This window comes from Medicago sativa, chromosome 2 (assembly GCF_051527215.1).
Source record: "Medicago sativa cultivar Bolivia chromosome 2, Bolivia_mono, whole genome shotgun sequence".
In the NCBI taxonomy this organism is placed as follows: domain Eukaryota; kingdom Viridiplantae; phylum Streptophyta; class Magnoliopsida; order Fabales; family Fabaceae; genus Medicago; species Medicago sativa.
Genome location: NC_140750.1, coordinates 67,944,106 through 67,963,142, shown reverse-complemented (window position 1 = coordinate 67,963,142; position 19,037 = coordinate 67,944,106). Strand labels below are relative to the sequence as shown.

The 19,037-nt window shown below is 33.5% G+C and overlaps 3 protein-coding genes across 3 annotated transcripts; 1 reads left to right on the top strand and 2 right to left on the bottom strand.

Annotated features, from left to right (window-relative positions):
• The first annotated feature begins 982 nt into the window (after positions 1-982).
• On the top strand, positions 983-6,499 carry LOC146950013 (Ypt/Rab-GAP domain of gyp1p superfamily protein). The gene is made up of 11 exons (XM_085745985.1): positions 983-1,262; positions 2,260-2,355; positions 2,582-2,685; positions 2,941-3,203; positions 3,310-3,432; positions 3,764-3,852; positions 3,986-4,091; positions 4,331-4,428; positions 5,084-5,344; positions 5,629-5,712; positions 6,157-6,499. Exons 1-11 carry the CDS (start codon positions 1,170-1,172, stop codon positions 6,169-6,171), a joined length of 1,332 nt encoding a protein of 443 aa, XP_085602111.1. The 5' UTR covers positions 983-1,169; the 3' UTR covers positions 6,172-6,499.
• Positions 6,500-7,054: 555 nt separating this feature from the next.
• Positions 7,055-10,424, bottom strand: LOC146950012 (COBRA-like protein 10). Its single transcript, XM_085745984.1, has 2 exons — positions 9,632-10,424; positions 7,055-8,687 (listed from the first exon to the last, which is right to left on the bottom strand). The coding sequence occupies exons 1-2, from the start codon at positions 10,221-10,223 to the stop codon at positions 7,273-7,275; spliced, it is 2,007 nt and encodes a 668-aa protein (XP_085602110.1). The 5' UTR covers positions 10,224-10,424; the 3' UTR covers positions 7,055-7,272.
• A 1,783-nt stretch (positions 10,425-12,207) lies between these two features.
• Positions 12,208-18,263, bottom strand: LOC146950011 (DDRGK domain protein). The gene is made up of 8 exons (XM_085745983.1): positions 18,081-18,263; positions 17,884-17,992; positions 16,987-17,090; positions 15,447-15,536; positions 15,205-15,363; positions 14,963-15,019; positions 13,140-13,176; positions 12,208-12,705 (listed from the first exon to the last, which is right to left on the bottom strand). The coding sequence occupies exons 1-8, from the start codon at positions 18,204-18,206 to the stop codon at positions 12,500-12,502; spliced, it is 888 nt and encodes a 295-aa protein (XP_085602109.1). The 5' UTR covers positions 18,207-18,263; the 3' UTR covers positions 12,208-12,499.
• Between the last annotated feature and the right edge of the window lie 774 nt (positions 18,264-19,037).

Genomic DNA, 19,037 nt, shown 5'->3' with positions numbered 1-19,037 from the left:
TTTAATAGAAAAAATCACTTTAATGTAAAAATCAAACGAGTTGAATACTCTGTCAATTCCACCCACTTCTTCTAACATCATTATATGTGGAAATAAGTTGGATCCAAGTGGAGTCGGTCCTTTGTCTAAGACCTGGTCTTTTGTTTTTAATACAAAAAAGGCTGTACATAAATCCTTTACATCTTTTATTTTACAATAAATTCTTTAAATAATAAATACCTCAAAAAAAAAATTCTTTAAATAAATCAAAAATTTATTTTCAAACTTTTTGCCTAACTAAGCATTCTATATCCTTTAAATAGATTACCAAATATACAATCTTAATACTCCCTCCGGTCCTATTTATAAGAAAAAGTTGACTTTTTAGATTCATTAAATAATTGATGTATCTAGCCTAAAAATAGACCAAATACATCAATTATTCAATGAATCAAAAAGTAAATTGTTTCTTATAAATAGGACCGGAGGAGTACTATCTTTACAAAAACATAATAATGAATATTATTTATTTTATTAAATTATTTATATCAAGTTAACCAATTATATTTTGTATTTTTGTGATAAATGACTTGAAATGTGATCTTTTAAGACAAGTGGAGTTTTTTAAAAAAAAAGTCTTAATTTGATAACATATCAAGTCTTTTTTTTGTCAGGTAGCCTAGTGATTAGAATTCACCTTATAAGATAAATAAGTGAGGTATCCGGGGTTCGAACCCCGTCCCTGCATATAATAATGCATTGTCCTACCAACTGAGCTATGCTCACGGACCCATTAAAAAAATTTCAATCCATCCAACATTAAATTTTCATCTATATCCATCCACCCACCCAACCATATCTTTATTAATTTTCAATCAATAGTCAAATTAAAAAAATTATTACAAAATATATCTTTTTTCCTTTTACACAAATGTCCATATTTTCTAATTAATTGACTAACTAATACACTAATTAAATATCCAAAAAAAGTTTCTTTTTTTGCATTGTTGTTGAATGTATATGGACCCATTCTCTTTGAGTTGACAAGTTTTTGTTTCTGGGTCTTGTTCTTTTCAAAAGTGTTGCTAAAACACGTTTTTTGTTACTGTAAATCATTGTTTTTTTTCCTTGTTTCTTCTTGTGTTTGTGTTTTTGTTTCTTCTTCTTGAAAAAATTTTCAGTTTCTTGTGATGTGGAGAGATCCAGGAGTTTCAGCTGATTCTTTCTATGAAACCAGACCAGATTGCAGTAATGATGTTCCCATCTCAAGATTCAAGATCAAGGTTTGTTTTTTCACTCCAAAGTTTGATTTTTATTTCTGGGTTTTTGTTATAATTTTGTTTGGTGATATAAACTGTTGTTGGGTATAGGAAGTGTATTATTGGATTGATGGAAATTGGTGTTGGTGTTTTATCAGCAATGTATGTTATGTACTGTATATATGTAGCACTGACACCTCTGATTGAAAGCCTTTTAGGTGTGCAGTGTTGATGTGTATGTGTCGTGTCCGGTGTTCATGTTTGTGTCCGTGCTTCATTGTTATGTACTAGATATGATGTTTTGTGAATGCATTTGTTCATTTACGATTACTAAAGTTTTTTTTATAAATGGTTTATCTTTATATGTGTTTCTAAGCTGTATTGAGCTTGTTAAGTTGATAAACAGGTAGAAACTTTTGTTCATTTTGAGGGGTAGATTGTGATTTCAGATAGTTGATATGTGAGGTTGAATGTGATGACAAGTATTGGCCATGGAGGATTTTTTGACAATCTCCATGGCCAATTTGTGAAGGATGGCGGTATCCATCATGGTGTTTTATGGTGGATTTTTAGCTGTCCGCGATCCTCCGTTGATAACATTGTGTGTTAAATGGGTTGTGGAACTTTGCTAAGTTGTCAGTAATGGTTTTGTTGGCGATGCTACTTTGTTGAGGGAGAAAAATATTTTGATTTTAGTCTTTAAGATAGTGTCTTTTTTTGGTTGTTATCAATTTCAAATTCAGTCTTGTAATGTATCATTGTCATCGATGAATTTTGATTCATTGACAGTAGTTTATTGTTCAAAGTCATCGATAAAACATTAAATGACGTAAATCAATTTGACGATTTTACACCTTAACACAAAATCATTTGCATTCAGATACAGACTTCTAATCTATCTAGACTTTCAATCTCACAATGGTTGTATTTTTTTTTATTTTTCTTAATTTTGGAAACTCGGTACAATGATTGTATATTGTTCTTTTATTTTTAACTTCTTGATTGTTATTACATGGCTCAGGCTGGTAAAACACTAAGTCCAAGAAAATGGCATGATGCATTTACTCAAGAAGGGTATCTGGATATAGGCAAGACTTTGAGACGAATCTACCGAGGGGTATTTGCTCTTATATAGTCTCTCTTTTTCAATTTGTTCAAATACTGAATATCTGAATCCTAGCTTGATGGAAAACCTGTCTGATCTTAATCATATTTTTGTTTTAATACCCTTGAAAGTATTGATGATTATGGTTTTCTTGTGTATACAAGTGTAGAAAGACAAGAATTTTTATGTTTATGTGGCTCTGTGTTAGTCGTTAATTTGTTAAAAAATTTCAAACCAGGGAGTCCATCCATCAATTAGGGGAGAAGTTTGGGAATTTTTACTTGGTTGCTATGACCCGAAGAGTACATTTGACGAAAGAGATCAAATAAGAGAACGCCGAAGGTAGTCAGCTTCCATTTCATAATTGTTTCAATGTTTTAAAAACTCAACCGGACATTGAACTGACAAGACCTGTGGCTCATAGTTCAACCACTCAAACCGGAACAGAACAACAGTCAAACCACTCAAATAACCGAATAGTTGACAGCATCGGTTCACGGTTTAACTGGTTGAACTGTATGGTTCGGTCCCAACATTTCTGAATTCTAGACCTATAAGATCATTACTTGAACTTCACTTTTATGTTTATGTCATCAGGATGCAATATGCTACATGGAAAGAAGAATGTCGCCAATTGTTTCCTCTTGTTGGAAGTGGTCGATTTATCACATCACCTGTAATTACTGATGATGGCCAACCAATTCAAGACCCCATGATTATGCCAGAAAGAAATCCAGACAAGGGATTAGCTGTACTTCCTCAAGATAATAATAGGCCTTCAAGTATAGATTCTGTAAATAATTTAGAAAATGTGACAGACAAGAAACTAATCCAGTGGATGTTAACTCTCCATCAAATAGGTTTGTGAATTTTTCTTGTGCACTATTTTGTAGTAGGATGAAATCATATCACCGTAATATAAATCACATGGTAAATGACCCTTTTTATGCACATAATACGTTTCAGGTCTTGACGTGGTTCGCACTGATAGGACATTGGTTTTTTATGAGAAACAAGAAAACTTGTCAAAATTATGGGATATTCTTGCAGTTTATGCTTGGATAGATAAAGAAGTTGGATACGGTCAAGGTGGGTTTTTACCTCTTTGAAATAGATCAGTACTATATTTAGATACTTCTATCCAACTATGGTATTTCACGTTGATACATGTGATAATTCCATGCAAGTAGTAGTTTTTTTTTTTATTCTAATAAGAAGGAAACATGAATAAACCAAGTAAACAAATTGGAAACAAGAGAGAAGAAAACATCCACTAGATTGATATATCGAGAACTTACTCGTTTATGTATTAGTTTTACTTCCATTTTTCTTGCAACCTTGCAACAAATAATGGCAAGTTCCAAACACCATTTGCAATGTCTCTAAGCTACTAATTTTAACAATTCACAATTCTGAACAGGAATGAGTGACCTATGCTCCCCAATGATAATTCTTCTTGATGATGAAGCAGACGCATTTTGGTGCTTTGAGCGTCTGATGCGCAGACTTGTAAACACCTTATCTCTATTATCTCTTTTATCTTTATTTCGTTTTACAAAGATAGAAAAAAGTATGTAATTCAAGTGCTCGGTTATCAGCTTTTTCACAATTTCTTATGATTCATGTTCTTGAACTTTTCAAGCGAGGAAATTTCAGATGTACTGGTCGCACTCTTGGGGTGGAGGCTCAACTAAGTAATTTGGCTTCAATTACTCAAGTAGTTGATCCAAAACTCCATAAACATATAGGTATTTTATTGCACGTGTGATTTTGTATTTATGATCAAATCTAGAATCGAATTTTCTAACTCGATTTGGGTGGTTTTTACTGTGATTGTTGTTTTAAGATATGATGCCTGAAGAAATTATTAATGGAAAATGAAGTGACTAGTTTTTTTGCCATTAAAATTTGTTGAATAAAATTCCTCTTTTGTTATGTTGAAGAAATGGAAAGTAACAATTTACTGTCTTTTAATTTTGGAGAACAGAACATATTGGTGGAGGCGACTATGTATTTGCTTTTCGGATGCTTATGGTTCTGTTTCGTCGAGAATTTTCCTTTTGTGATTCATTGTACCTATGGGAGGTGTGTCTGGCTTCTTTTGTTCATTTTTTTATATATTCATTTACATTTTATTGAACAATGGATCATTGAGTTGCTTTCTGCATTCGTGAATCAGATAGTTATTGATATAGTGTATATCATCCGAATTAATGAGATAGTGTTAGAACACCAACCGGTAGCGGAAAATGAAAGAGAAAGCAAATTGCAAACAATGGTACATGATCGTTTGCTTACACAGTTCGGCCGATTGTGCATACCTCTACGACTATAGAGCAGCTATAGTTCTGTAACACTTGAGTGAATTAAGATTTACAAAGTTACAAGCCATATATATATATAGTACTACGGTTTACATTAGAACAATACCCCTGAACCGTACCGCGGGGGATATCCCCCCTCCCCCGACAAACAGTCGGGCCTAAGACACCAAGGCCGGAGGGAGCTTTGCTAGCTCAACTCCCCGCCCCTTGCCTCTCTTATGTGTCTATATATGAGCCATACTCAACAGATAGTTTTACGTAGTTCGCTTTCTGTAAATATGTATTATGTATGCATTGTGTGTGTTTGATGATTTTTTTCCCCCATTAAAACAGTTTATGATATAACAATATCTCAATTTTTTTGAGAATCTTTCTAAAATGATAATTGATAAATAATAGCTTGAAATTTTTAACAGATGATGTGGGCTCTAGAGTATGATCCTTATTTGTTCTTGATGTATGAAGAAGCTCAATCAGCTTCTGTAAAAGCTGAGGGCGTCAAAGGAAAAGCAAAGTCAATACGACAATGTGGAAAATACGAGAGACAAAATATGAGAAATGGAGCAAAGAATGCTGAATCTCCTCTTCCTATATCTGTTTTCCTTGTTGCTGGTGTGTTGAAAGATAAAAGTACAAAATTACTCCATGAAGCGCGAGGCTTGGATGATGTTGTCAAGGTTAGTCATGGGAGGTGACATCTAAAGCATAAGTTGCATTGAACTAGATGTAGCAATCATTGATACAGAACAAAATAATGAAATTGATGTTCCCTTTTTGGTTAACAAGCTATGTGAATTTTAATGCTACTTCATTTATTTCATTGTGACATTATTGCTTTAGACTTGAGATTTTTTTTTTGAAAAAAATTGTTACATTCTTGTAACAAATTTAGCTGTCCTTTTTATGTATGTGTTAAATTGTTTCTCCGTTCCTCTGACATCTTGCGTGTTATTGTTCTCAGATATTGAATGACACAACAGGAAATCTAGATGCCAAAAAGGCTTGCGTTGAGGCTATGAAGCTTCACAAAAAATATTTGAGAAAGGTAATGTGTTCTCTGCAACTTCTCCTTGTACAATCTTCGTATTCTCTAACAAATCTTGTTTTAGACATGTTATAATCTCCAATACATTTATTGCAAAGTCTTAGATTGGTTACATTATATAAAACAAAAAATGTTAACTAGTGGTTAAGGTCACTTGTTAACAATATGTTTGACCATTTACCGTCACATAGATCTGTATTTCGCGTTGCATCTATCTCGACATTTACTTTCTTAAACCATATGCCATTTTTGCCAACTTATTGCTTATGACTATTATCATTTACATTGATGCATCGATGATAATTGCACTGACTAAATTATATCTAACTATATGTCACTTTGTTATACACTTAAAATTTCTCAGTAGTTAGCCATATGGTACGATGTAAAACTTTCTTATTTATCTATCTGCTAAATATACAAATAAACTTTAATTGCTTGCAGGCCAAGAAAGCCTAGCACCAAACATATCCATTGATTTTTTTCCTTCCATTTGAGATGATTAAATGATGGGATGCTTCTTGCATGCTGTCAATGTTATACCTTATAGGAGACAATAATGAAGTCAATCAAATTTAGAGTGTGGTTTGCAGAATTGATTAAAGGATCCAAGTTTCCACCCATTAAATTCCCTGAGGGAACTGTTGTATGTTAAATTAATTTTATACTTTTTCTTGTGTATCCATCCAAAAGAGCAGGTAAAAATTGTGTATGAAAATAGAATGTTGTACAATACAATCATTGTAATTTGTAATACAAAAAAGAAAAGACAGGAAATTGTCATCCATTTCATGTCATTGAGTGGTCAATTGAATAAATATGTATTAAAAATAATCAAGATAGCTTAAACAATGTTCTTTTATCCATAGCTTCAATATTGCTTTGGATAAATTTTTTCTAGTACACTTTGATATTAAATTAAATTTATGGTCCAAATATATGTGAAATAGAAAGAAAAATATTTAGCTCTCTAAAATGTGCATGCATAAAAACTCGGATGTACAGGTTTACCGAGTGGCCGTTGATTTTTCATCAACGGTTGAAATTATTTTATTCTCTAAAGTGAATTGCTTACTTTATCAGGAGCGGAGCGAAATCAAGTAAACGCTTTTTTGTGTCTAAAAAGTCTGCCTTTAGCAATTTCAAATTTTCAAGTTCTATGTAATCATGACATAGAGAAAATATTAAGATTGAAGTTCTTGGAAGCATTAGTCCCCTCCCTCACCCTCCACCTCCCCCAAAATTTCAAATTCAAATCATATGATCAAATCTATGAGAAGATTTTGAAAAAGAAAATGAGGCTACCAACTTGAACTAATAATTAATACACAAAAAGGCCATCTAATATGTAATATGAACTAGATATGTATGTACTGAACTTTTAAAGTTCCACATAATCTTGTATCGATCATATATACTGTTATGTACTTTTACAGAAAGAAGCTGTATCACTCATCATTCGATCTGTCATAGGCACACACAATATCTTGATGATGAGACTCAAAATGCAGTTCTTTACCAAAGCCACAGTTTCCAAACGATAACAACGACGACAATATCTCAGAAAAAGTGATCGGTCATGAGCAAAAATGTCATAAAAGCTGTGAAAATGACTGCAACGATGCTGATAGAAGATTTATGTCCTGCACTTTTAGTAGGTCTACGTGGAGGCATTGAACATTCCATTCCATTGAAGTATACCTTAGAAGGAAAAGCGTCTTTCTCGACATTGAAATTTTTAGTGTGTTTCTTATGAAAAGAAATCACAGACTGTTGTTTCCCTGGCACCCTTGGATCATATTCATGAGTTCCATTAGTTTCTCCTGCTAAGTAATTCATATCTTTAAGTCCTTGAAAGAAAATGGTTTTGATACCGGGAATTCTTGTTCCATTAAATGAATAAACATCTTGAAAATCTTCAAAAGACTTGTCGAACCTCATTGCAGTGAACCAATCATCAAAAGAGAAATCCTCCCAATTGAAAAGTGTAATCCTAGCTGTCCAGCCTTCCTTGTGATCTGAACTAACATGCCAGTTAATACTAACAGGACAATTATCTCCACAAGGTAACTTACTCGGAACACGGCGATGTTTGAGTTTCGCCCAAGCCTTTGCCTTTGCGGTTCTATTCGCGAAAGGCACAAGAAGTGCATCAGGTGGAAGAAGTAAAGGCGAAGCATTAGGATTACAATTCTTTGTATCATGACAACCACATGCACAAGTGTTACAAGGGATGGCAGATTCATTATAGAAAGCCGAGAACGAAACACAACAGCGATTCTCTTTCGGCTTCGGTTTGGTAATGTTGCAAACTATTTGCCAACTAGCAACAGCCGTTGAAATTGCGTTAAGTCCGGTTGGATCAGGAAACTGTTGTGGATCAACCCTAATTGGTGGTCCACATGTGTATTTAGGGTTAATGACACCATCAATTTTCCATTTCTTTGGTGGTGTAAGAGCTGTTCTGTTATTATTATCAGGTGGCATTTTGTAAACTTGTACCTGAAAAAGTGATCTTGCTTTGTTCTTATCCATAACAGGTGGTAAAACAGTACCATTCTTACAACAAAAAGGTAATTTACCAACTTTGTCATCTAACTCTTTTTCAGCTGGAAGATCAGAGAGAAGAGGATTCTTTTGACAGTTTGCAACTTGAGAGAAATCTAAGCTACCATAGTATTTTCCGGCAGGACCGTATAAACATTCCGAAGGATCTTTCCTGCGAGCATAAGCGCCTTTCAACGAGTAAATGAATTCTCCATTTGGCCATTCCCATGTTAAGTTCCAGTGATCAAGACGACCTAATGGGTGGTTGTTGTCAATGGTTACTTGCGCGAAGTAGTTCGATTGGAAGGCTTGAAGTATGTCGTATGCTATGGTTAGATCTCCGTAGCGACGAGGCATGAACTTTGTTTTCTTGGCTAGTTTGGCTTTTGCTTTTGGGTCCTTTCTGCAACATACAAACATTGTTGTACCTGCATTATGATAATCCACATTATAAATCAATAGCAAAATCTTATTCTCAGTGCTAGTATACAACTTTATATTTCTATAAAGATGCAGAAATTGTTCCTAACATATCACAAGGTGGGTTCACGAACGAAGCCCTTCTTGCACATGGAAATCGGCAACAGAAATATTAGACTTAGATCCTCTCGATCTCCTCCATCCCTCCAAACAAGTCTCACGATTAATTTAATTGTTGAGAGTGTTGATCTCTTCATGGTTAAATTAATTCAACGATTGAGATTTTTGTTGGATCAGTAAGAGAGATCGAGGAGGGAGGATACATCCGCTACAATATCCATCGAATCAAACCAAGTCTTGTATCACCCTTATACATAATTTTTTTTTTTTAACAATTTAATTTGTAGAAGTAGTTGTGCATACGAGAAAGCATCATCAATAGAAACTATCCCTTTTTATTTCAGAGAAAGTTAACAATTAAGGACGAGAATAGTCAAAATAGAAGGAAAAAAACTTACAAACATGGTAATTTTTTCATATAACATAAGTTAAATAAAAATAAACATGCAATTCGTTTAACCAACCATTATAAAATGGTAAAGTGGTTAATAAATTATCTACTTCTAGTTAATTGACAATTCTACACCAATCTTCTTCGATCGATTGATAATTGATTTTATGAGTCTATGCTCCTCCACTTTATTGCTATATAGTTTTCCTTGTATGGAATCCGACCCCTTTTACGAAGAAAAAAACAAAGGGCATCTGATACCTGAGTTTGATCCCTAATAACGATAAAATAACTTACGACCAAATTTTATTTACCTACCACCAAACACATATGAGACATCATCATTAACAAGCATAATAGAGGTGAAAATTATATATATAAACATGAAATGAGACATGCATGCATGCATGCATGCATGAAGAGATAATAGATATAAAATACCTTGACGCATAGGGTTGGGGCATTTGAAGCCATCATTAACAAGCTTAATAGTTTTAGGCATAGGTTTACCACTTTTACCAAGTCCAAACTGAGTCCCACTCATTTGAATCCTAACAGCGATTTGATTCCAATCATTAGCTGTTGAAATTGCAGTCTTCAAATCCATCATAGAACTCCCAGCAATTGTAGTGCCATTCCCTACCTCAGCCGGAAAATCTTCCGAGTCAACCGGAACAGCCCCATCGGCTGAAACAAGAACCTCCTTATGCTGAAACCCAATATACATCTGCCAACCTTTCAATTCCTCATCTCCAACATTCGTCAACGACGCTTCAGCTTTAAACGCCCACGCTTGTTTCTTCACATCTTTTACGTGGGGCCATTCCTTCTCCCTTGAATTCAAACTATAGGTTAGAAATATTCCGTTGCAGGTGTCAAGACCCTTAGGTGGTGGTGGTGGTGCTGCTGCGTCATCATAGTCGTCAAATTGTCCATGACAAATTTCCAAACCCGAAAACACAAATACACACGACAACAACAATAATAAAAGTGTTTGGTAAGAGGAAGTTTTACCTTCCTTAAAAAATTTCATGCTTGTTACCTTGGAAACAACAATCACTATTATTTTTATTTATTTAATCTTTCTATAGTTTTTTTTGGTTTTGTGTGTGTAAAGAGGATGGTGATAATTAAGAAGGTCGGCCGCGGTAATACGCCGCGGCTGAACAGGAAGGAAACTTGAGGGAGAAGAGAAGGTAATGTTGTGTTTTATTTATATGATGGAGAGGGAAAATTGGAAGAGAAAGGTCAAGATGAAAGTTATATTCCGCTAGTTTAAGCGATTGTTTCGGAGGGACAGGTAAATTTGTGTGCTATATTTAGCAATTAATTAGAAGCTTGTATTTTGTAAGGTTGTTTATATTAATAATAATTTTTGTATTAATTATAATAATATTAATTTGTTTATAGTTGTTGTAATGAAACAACGAATGAAAGAAAAGAAAGTTTAGTAATAACCATATTCACTTTCATGTTGTCGTTATGTGAACTTCCATACTAAATTGTGGTGATTTTTAGTTTAGTTTAACCCATTAACAACTCTTCTCGAGAAATAAGGTGACATTAACTTATGGTTTGTGTATAAATTAATTAAGCTGAATTTAGTAAAAGTTAGCTGTTCACGGAGGAATCAAACAATATGGTATCGTTTATAATCAAACAAAATCTTCCTAATTATAATAAGGGGTCTATGTTCTTATCAACAATAAAAAGAAAATAAGTGGTGTATATCAATTTCAATATAATTTAAATCCAATTAATATTTTGTAAGAAATCTAATAAGTGTCTTCTTACTAAAATTTAATAATATAAGTAAGGTATCCCGTGAACTTAGCTCATTTGATAGGGATATTGCATATTATATGCAGGGGCCGGGGTTCGAACCCCCGAACACTCCATTTCTCCACAATTAAATTGTGTGAGTTCTAGCCACTAGACTATTTAACAAAAAAATAATAATAAAAGTAATGTTGCATATAATGATTTGCGTGTATAATAATTAAATAATAGTGTATAAGTTTAAATATGTTTTACTTGTAAAAAAAAAATTAAATATGTTTTAATTCATACAAACATAAAAAAGTTTATACTTTTAGTCTAAAAAAAGAGTCAATAAAAGGTCTATATAAAAAATCAAATTATTTATTGATCTATAATCTTTTCATAGAGATTTTAAAGTAAGCAACTCACTTTACCATAAAAATGAATATTTTTAATCATTTACAAATCAAAGATAGATACTAAAAGAGCACATCAAAACAAATCACGATTGTGTTAGAAATAACAACTCTTACTTTTCTAACTTTACATCTTACACGAGTAGCGTAATTCCATTTTGTTTCATTTCATGTGTTCGATCTATAGCACTTATATGACGGATAAAAATATCATTTTTTATGGGAGGAGATATTGTCTCACATCCTTATTCCTCTTATTATAAAAAAATAATGTCGCACATCCTTATAGAGGAAATGAACACAATATTATTGTAAAAGATGCAAGAATATAAGAAATTGATTCTACTCCACTTAGGAAACTCCGCTGGTTGTCCATAATCACATTAGAATTCAGATTACATAAAAAGCAAGTCGAAAACAAGAGGAAAAAATTGGGACTTATTTCAAACCAATAATAATAAGATTGAAAAGAAAAAAAATGAAGATATCAAATAATCTGTTCTAGTAAACTTTTTAGAGGGTTGAAGCTTAAGTGTGAAAATGATGAGTATTAACGGCATAGGCTTCCAATTTTGAGTGGGAGTACATTCATTTTGTTATAAATAGTGCAACAGTGCATGTATAATAGATGCAACTGAAACACAAGACACTGTAGGAGCGCAGTTGGGATGAAATTAAGTTCAAATAACAACAATGTAAAGGACTGCAATCAATATCAAGTTAAAAAGGTGAGAAAAGTTATAATGCATTGCAAACTGATCTTGTCTTGCTATGAAAAGGTGACTCTCTACAAGCAATCAAGTTTGAATGTCTCTTATTTAACATGCTCTTACTTCCATCTGTCTGAAACTGGTTTCAAATTAATTGAGAAATTACATGGTACAAGCACACCTTCAGAAGTGCTAAAATTGTTGTGAAGCCAAAAATATGGAATAACTTTCTAAAATAGTGCATTGAGATATTAATATGTTCTCTTTAAATACAGTAAATATATTTTTGCGGGAAATGAAATTGGAGTAATGCTAAGGCTGCTTAAAGTCATGTACCATATCCTAATAAAACCAGATCAGTGCATTCTATTTCTTTATGTACATTACATGATTTCTCTTCACATATAAGCCAAAAAACCATGTCAGTTGACAGTTATCTCCTCCATGTTACTAATGTCCTCAGCATAATGAGTCTTTGGCTCTAAATCAATGAACTGGTTTGATTTACTAGCTAAATGGGAAATGCTAACCCTCCCTTGTCGCTTAATATAATCAGCAACAGCTTTCATCTCTTCCTGTGAGATGTAAATGAATTTTCCCCTATCATCCATGACACCCGAAAGCCGACCTGACAAAATAAATAAATCATTATTTATGTTTGCCCCTAGACAGCCCAAAGTGAGAAAAAACTTCCATTTGATACACCTATAAAACCTACGTACATGCTAGAGTAGGCATAAAACCTAGCTATTTTTGTAGGAAACTTCTAAGTAAAATCAATAAGAGTATAGACAGCCCATAACTTGCAACAATAGGGTATAAGTCATTATAAATAAAAAATCAGCAGTCCCAATTATGTCAAATATTTCTTCTACTTATTCAAGCCCTTGCGAATGACATGGCATCTAATCTAACATGGTAAATTGATTGTATATGAATTCAAAAGGAGTAGATGGTAATGGAGAAGACAAGAACTATGATGAAAAATAAACCAAGGGAAAGTGTATATATTTCTTTTGATAGATGGTAATTTAAAAGAAAGGATACACGAAAGGCTCTTACCCATGCTTTCCAGAGATGTGATGCGATTGATACATTCCTGCATAAGTTTACAGTGTCATAAAAAAGAACCCCGAAAATGAAAAATATATTACTTAGATATATTAAATTGATTCATGAACAAATTGAAAGAGCACCAACAAACCGTAAATAGGGCTCCATTACTTAGAAACATTAGAAAAGGATCCGATCAGTCAGTTTCAAGAACAACAACAACCAAGCCTTGTCCCACTAAGTGGGGTCGGCTATATGGATCAAATTATGCCATAACGTTCTATCATAAACCATATGCTAATCCTTCCTATGATAGCCTCATTATGCATAGCCGGTCCCAAGCCCAATAAAAGGGGAGGGTTGTGTTAGGCAGTCGTCAGCCAATATAAAACCCAGTCGAAACTCTATGACATGGATCTGACCAGTCATGTTAACGCCATAAAATTATAAAGTAGTCGAGACATCATCCTATTGAAATATGGTTCAGGTTTGATTCTGTTGTATCTTATCCTTACGTAATCCCAAACTTTAAGATATTGTTTCTTGTATCCTTGTATATAAATATTCTATAAACTTAAGGATCCCAAACTTAAGAGATTGTTTCTTGTATCCTTAAGAGATTTTTGTGCATGTGTATTTAATTATATGTATGTATTACGAAATACAGCTTAGCATATTAGCAAATATACCTAGGCTTAGTTTAACTGAATCTTAACTTGCTCAGCAAGTAGTTAGACAGCTTGGACAGCTGTCAAGTAGTTATGACAGCTGACATCTCAGCTAGGAGTTCACTACGATTCTAACAGTGTATAAATACTTGTAATCATCACAGTTTCCATGCAATTGAGAATCACAAGATTCAGTTACACAATCACTCTCTCTAGCTGATTCTCCTCATCTCTATGAATATCAACTTTTAACAGTATATAATAAGTATATATATTCCCTATCAGAATCTGTGATATGATTCTTGAATTACGATCTTTCAACCACCTCCTGATCTTGCGTAGACTCTCGATTTTTAAAACATTGGGTACAACAAGTCTTTGTATAGCAGCATTATTAATATAAATATATGATCACCCACGAATTAAACAATTGATTATTATGTTTTCTGTCAAGCATCTCTGTTTTTCCCTTCCCCGATAAAACTTGTCTACAAGATATCATAGTGATATCATCTATGTTGAACATTTGGTTCTCCCTAGCTTCCATTACAAAATGTAAGATAAAAAATCACAAAAAAAAAAAAAAAAAAACTAAAAACATTCAATGTCCTCAGGATAGGCTGATCTTTCTAATTTTTATATTTTATACTAACTTCCAATTAATAATGTTTGGGAAAAGAAGTTAGATATTAGTGGGATGGCCGATGGCAGTGAGTGATGTAAGTGGCCGATGGCTTATGGAGTATAAGAGTCCCTGTATAATACTAGTCATGTTTGTTAATATAAACCGAAGGATAACTCATCGTGTGAATAACTGTATATAACCAATCTCTGTAAATAGTGGAATACTATGTTCCTCTATTACATCACCCTTTGTTTTCCCATTGTCTTTTCACTTGTTTTCTGCCAACACTGCTAAAAATTCCTACAACTAAATATGTAAGTAGAAAAGTAAAACTAGATACAAAAGATCTATCATATAAATCATTAAACATACTGGCATAGCAGAATTTGTTATCCCGTGACACTGTTTCTCCCACAAACTAACAGCAACAAACAATATAAAAAAGAAGAGGTGATAGAGGGAATAGAATATAAAAAAGAAGAGGTGATAGAGGGAATAGATTGGTCAATTCAGAAAAAGGAAAAGAATAGAAAGAATACCTGTGTGCGCAATTTAAATTCTGCAGCAAGATCTTCTAAGGGAACACATTTGTGCTTCTGAATAATTACACAAAATTTGTCTAAATTAGAACAGTTATAAAACCCCCCACACGGTTACAATTATAACCCTTAGCTAATTTCCATTAGGTTTCGATGCCCTATGGACATAAATAAACTTTTGACAACTTATCAAGGCAAAATAAGGAGAGCAAGGATATAGAAAGTACAAAACAGAAAATAACCTTTATATATTCAACAAAATTGGTAAGCAAATCTTCAGTTTTATCCTGCTCCTCTTCAAGTGTACCTTCATCATCAACTGAAAATTCACCTTTCCACTTGTCAAACTCTAACGCAGCAGCTTCCTCTTCCCTAGCCTTTTGAGCTTTGGCTTCCTCTTCCTATATGAACGTGTGCTTTTCCGATCAATAGACCATAAGAAAGCTAATCCTGAGACTAAACCAGAACAAGGATGTTGACTCACCAACTTACGCTCCTGCGCCTCACGCTCTTCATCCTTCAACCTCCGCATTTCTGAATAACGGTCTTGCTTTGACTGCCGAGCTTCTTCGGCCTTTCAAAAAGAAGTACCAAAATCTAATCAACCACTTAGACTTCAATCAACAACATAGACCCCCCTCTCCCCCATCGAATAACAAGCAGGCATACATACAATATATAAAAAACTAACTAATCATTTAACCAGGGAAAACACTAGTTTAAGATTTAATGCTCTAATTGCGATAAAATCATGTTGAACTGTTAACAATTAAATAATATTTAATGGAATTTTATATAATATACTAAATATTAGTCAAAAAATTATATTTAGAATTAGAATATTTATAATTTTAAAGAATAAAAAATTGCATGCAGTAATATTTTAAAATCACAAATATATGTACCAGAAATCAAATAACAAGTAAGAAAAGGCAACAAATTGATGGCATAATAATCAACTGCTAGTGTTGTCAAATCATTGTGCAGAGTCTCGGATTACTAAACAATAGGGTATTGCATAAAATAGAGTCATGGCCGCAACAATATAGTGTTGTTTAATCATTGTACCCATTTTTAATAATGAGTGATGACCTGAGAACAAAATTAAACTATTGATGTCCTCATAGGACTTGCACTCGCTTTCTCCCACTTGTTTATTGTTCTGTTATCAGTACCTTTGCTCTGTTGTGTACAAAACAGATTTTGATTTATGAGATGGGTTCATTCTAGTGAAGATCTTTGGCAAACAAACAGCTTTGGTTGTTTAGCTCGAGAGTGAGCAGAAGAAGGTTTCTGCTGGCACTCATGGCTGAAGCAAAGAACAGTAGAAAATCCACCAAGGAGGGTTTTGATGACACTCTCAAGGTTAATTGGTTAAAAGAAGGTCAAGTTTTAGAGATAGAGAAGAGAAAAGGGTCTCAATCTCGGCTGAGAGGCTACAATGGAAGCCAAATTATCCTTTGTATTATCTCTCCTACCCCATTCTTCCTCCTCCTTTGCCCCCCCTTTATCTAAAATATTATTTCCTTTTATTTTTCAAAAAAGTCTCAACATCAAACCGTTCCAAACAGGTGAATGTCCGTATTTACCATGTCATGACCAGTTCCTTCAGGTTTTAACTGGTTGTTAGCAGAGAAATTCTATAGGTTAATTGTCCGATACAGTTTTGGGATGATGTCTAGAATAATATATTTTTCACCAATATCTGAATATCATGTCTGTAGAGTATTCCTCAAAGTAATCCTATCATGTGCATGACAGTTTGAACAATAGTTTGATAATTTACACAATGTATAAATGTCAGTAACCTTATTAAACCTTCATATACACATAACATCTTTCATTTCGAGAAACTCTCCATTTTGGTTAGTCAAATTTAAATCATTATGCTCTTAGACACAGGTTCTGAACACATTGCGAATAACAAGAAGCCAGACAAATGAATATCTTAGTGTCTTTAATAATGAATAAAACTAACAATAGATAAATGAACCAGTTTGCAACGTGGAATGAGGAAAGAATACCTGCCGTCGAGCTTCCCTCTCTTGCCTTTTGAGTTCCTTTTTCTTTGATGCTTTGGCCTCATGCTCATCACCAGCAGCTTCATTGTCACTTTCATCTCCATACTCTGTTTAAAAGTATACAGTTGATCACTTCACAAATGCAACTCGATTTCAAGATGCAATCCATGAACATTATTCCCACAAAACAGTACTAGTTTAACAATATTTCCGCATAACAAAAAACAGAGAGCCAAATAACAATGGCAAGTAGTTGACTTGACTCCACATTATGAAATCCACCCTAAACACTTGAACAAAATAGTGAAATGGAAAAGAAAAGGAATATCACAAAGATCCCCCAAACTACAGCAGTTCAATTTTCAAGTCCGTCAACCCTTTCAAGAAGAAAACTACACAACTTAGTATGTGTTTGTTTTTAACATTGCCTTTAACGTGAACGTGTGTTGATTTACAAGCTACATATTGTAGCTTCTTCATTTTCACAATAAAATTCCATTAATCAGATGGTGGTGGTGGATTGACTTACTTGATCTTATTTACTGATATAAACATTTGTGAGACCGTTTGAAAGAGCTTATGGAATCAACTTATACGAGCTCTCAAGGATAGCTTATAAAAACAACTTTTTTTTAGCTTATTTACACAAGCTCTCCATGATAACTTATAAAAACAACTTGCAGCTTTATATAAAAACATTTTGACAGTATTTCATCTTTTGTTATGCAAATAGCGTATACATAAGCATTAACAATTATACGAAAATTGTTTAATTAAGCTGTTTATCCAAACAAGAATTAATTCAATTATTTATTCTAATCCATCAATCATAAAACACCATCATGCAATACCAAACACAAATAAAATTAAATCAAAATTAAATCAAAACGATCAATAAACCTTGTTGCGTTGCAGGCGGAGCTGATGAAGAGCTAGCACCAGACGCAACCGTTCTCCGACGCATGCGGCGAGTAGCGGTGGCACGTGCAGCAGGTTCTCTGACTGGAGCCTGATGATTCATTCACAATTAAACTAAGAATTCGAGTTTTATTGTTAAAATGTGGTGAAATTAGGGTTTTGGATTGGGAATTGCAAACCTGAAGAGATTCTTCGGAGGAAGATGAAGATGAGGATTGAGAATCGCGATGGCGTTTCCATAGGTAGAGTGGAATTAGTGCTGCAATGAGAAGTGTAGAGAGGATTGCTACGAAAAAATCATCCATCGTTGATGATGTAAAGAAATCAAAATATCTATCTTTGCGGTTTCTATTGTTCTTCTTCGGTTTGCAGGAAAGATTAAAGTAGTTAAAATAGAAAAGTCAAAAGTTTAAAATGATACAGTGTAAAAAAATTCTTTTTTTGGTAGATAGACTTCTTTTTTTGGTAGATAGACGAAATGGCAAAGCCATTATAAACTCACACACACATTGGTAGATAGACGAAATGGCAAAGCCATTATAAACTTACACACACAAGTGGAGGTACCGGGGTTCGAACCCCGATCATGGCATCCGGCCTAACAATTTCGGCATTTTGCCAGTTGAGCTAGGACTTCTGGATAGTGTAAAAAAGTTCTTTACATCGATAGTGTATACTCCTTGTATGACATTTTGGGATGTATTAAGTGTATGACTTTTTGGTACGTATAGTTATTTTACAAAATCATCCTTGATAAATAGTTAAGGATATAATAGGACGGATGAGTACAAATTAAACATTTTCACTTTGTCGCTATAAATTTTTATTCATAAATAACAACAAAAGATCTATCGTATTGTTTAATCAATGATTTTTCAATCGATTAATTGATGGGATTGCATTAAAGATTTGATAGTGTATGTGTATGAATGTTAAATTTAAATCCATTCTTATCCAACACCGTTTACTTGTGGTAGCTCAATTTAAAGTCAGAGCAAAGTATTGACCGACAAAAATTGACATTGAGATAAATCGAATCTGATATCTCGAGAGGAACACACTCTAAAGTTTCAAGCCAACACCACCATAACATCTCAAACAGAATAGATCAAAATATAATTTTATGAGTTGTAAAC

Excerpts from the sequence above, each read along its gene's own strand:
- LOC146950012 (XM_085745984.1), bottom strand. The coding sequence starts at position 10,223 with ATGAAATTTTTTAAGGAAGGTAAAACTTCCTCTTACCAAACACTTTTA. Across the intron at positions 8,688-9,631 it reads CCCCAACCCTATGCGTCAAG|GTACAACAATGTTTGTATGT; the intron begins GTATTTTATATC and ends ATCATAATGCAG.
- LOC146950013 (XM_085745985.1), top strand. The coding sequence starts at position 1,170 with ATGTGGAGAGATCCAGGAGTTTCAGCTGATTCTTTCTATGAAACCAGA. Across the intron at positions 2,356-2,581 it reads TGAGACGAATCTACCGAGGG|GGAGTCCATCCATCAATTAG; the intron begins GTATTTGCTCTT and ends ATTTCAAACCAG. Across the intron at positions 2,686-2,940 it reads CAAATAAGAGAACGCCGAAG|GATGCAATATGCTACATGGA; the intron begins GTAGTCAGCTTC and ends TTATGTCATCAG.
- LOC146950011 (XM_085745983.1), bottom strand. The coding sequence starts at position 18,206 with ATGGATGATTTTTTCGTAGCAATCCTCTCTACACTTCTCATTGCAGCA. Across the intron at positions 17,993-18,080 it reads CCTCCGAAGAATCTCTTCAG|GCTCCAGTCAGAGAACCTGC; the intron begins GTTTGCAATTCC and ends ATGAATCATCAG. Across the intron at positions 13,177-14,962 it reads AATTTAAATTGCGCACACAG|GAATGTATCAATCGCATCAC; the intron begins GTATTCTTTCTA and ends AAACTTATGCAG.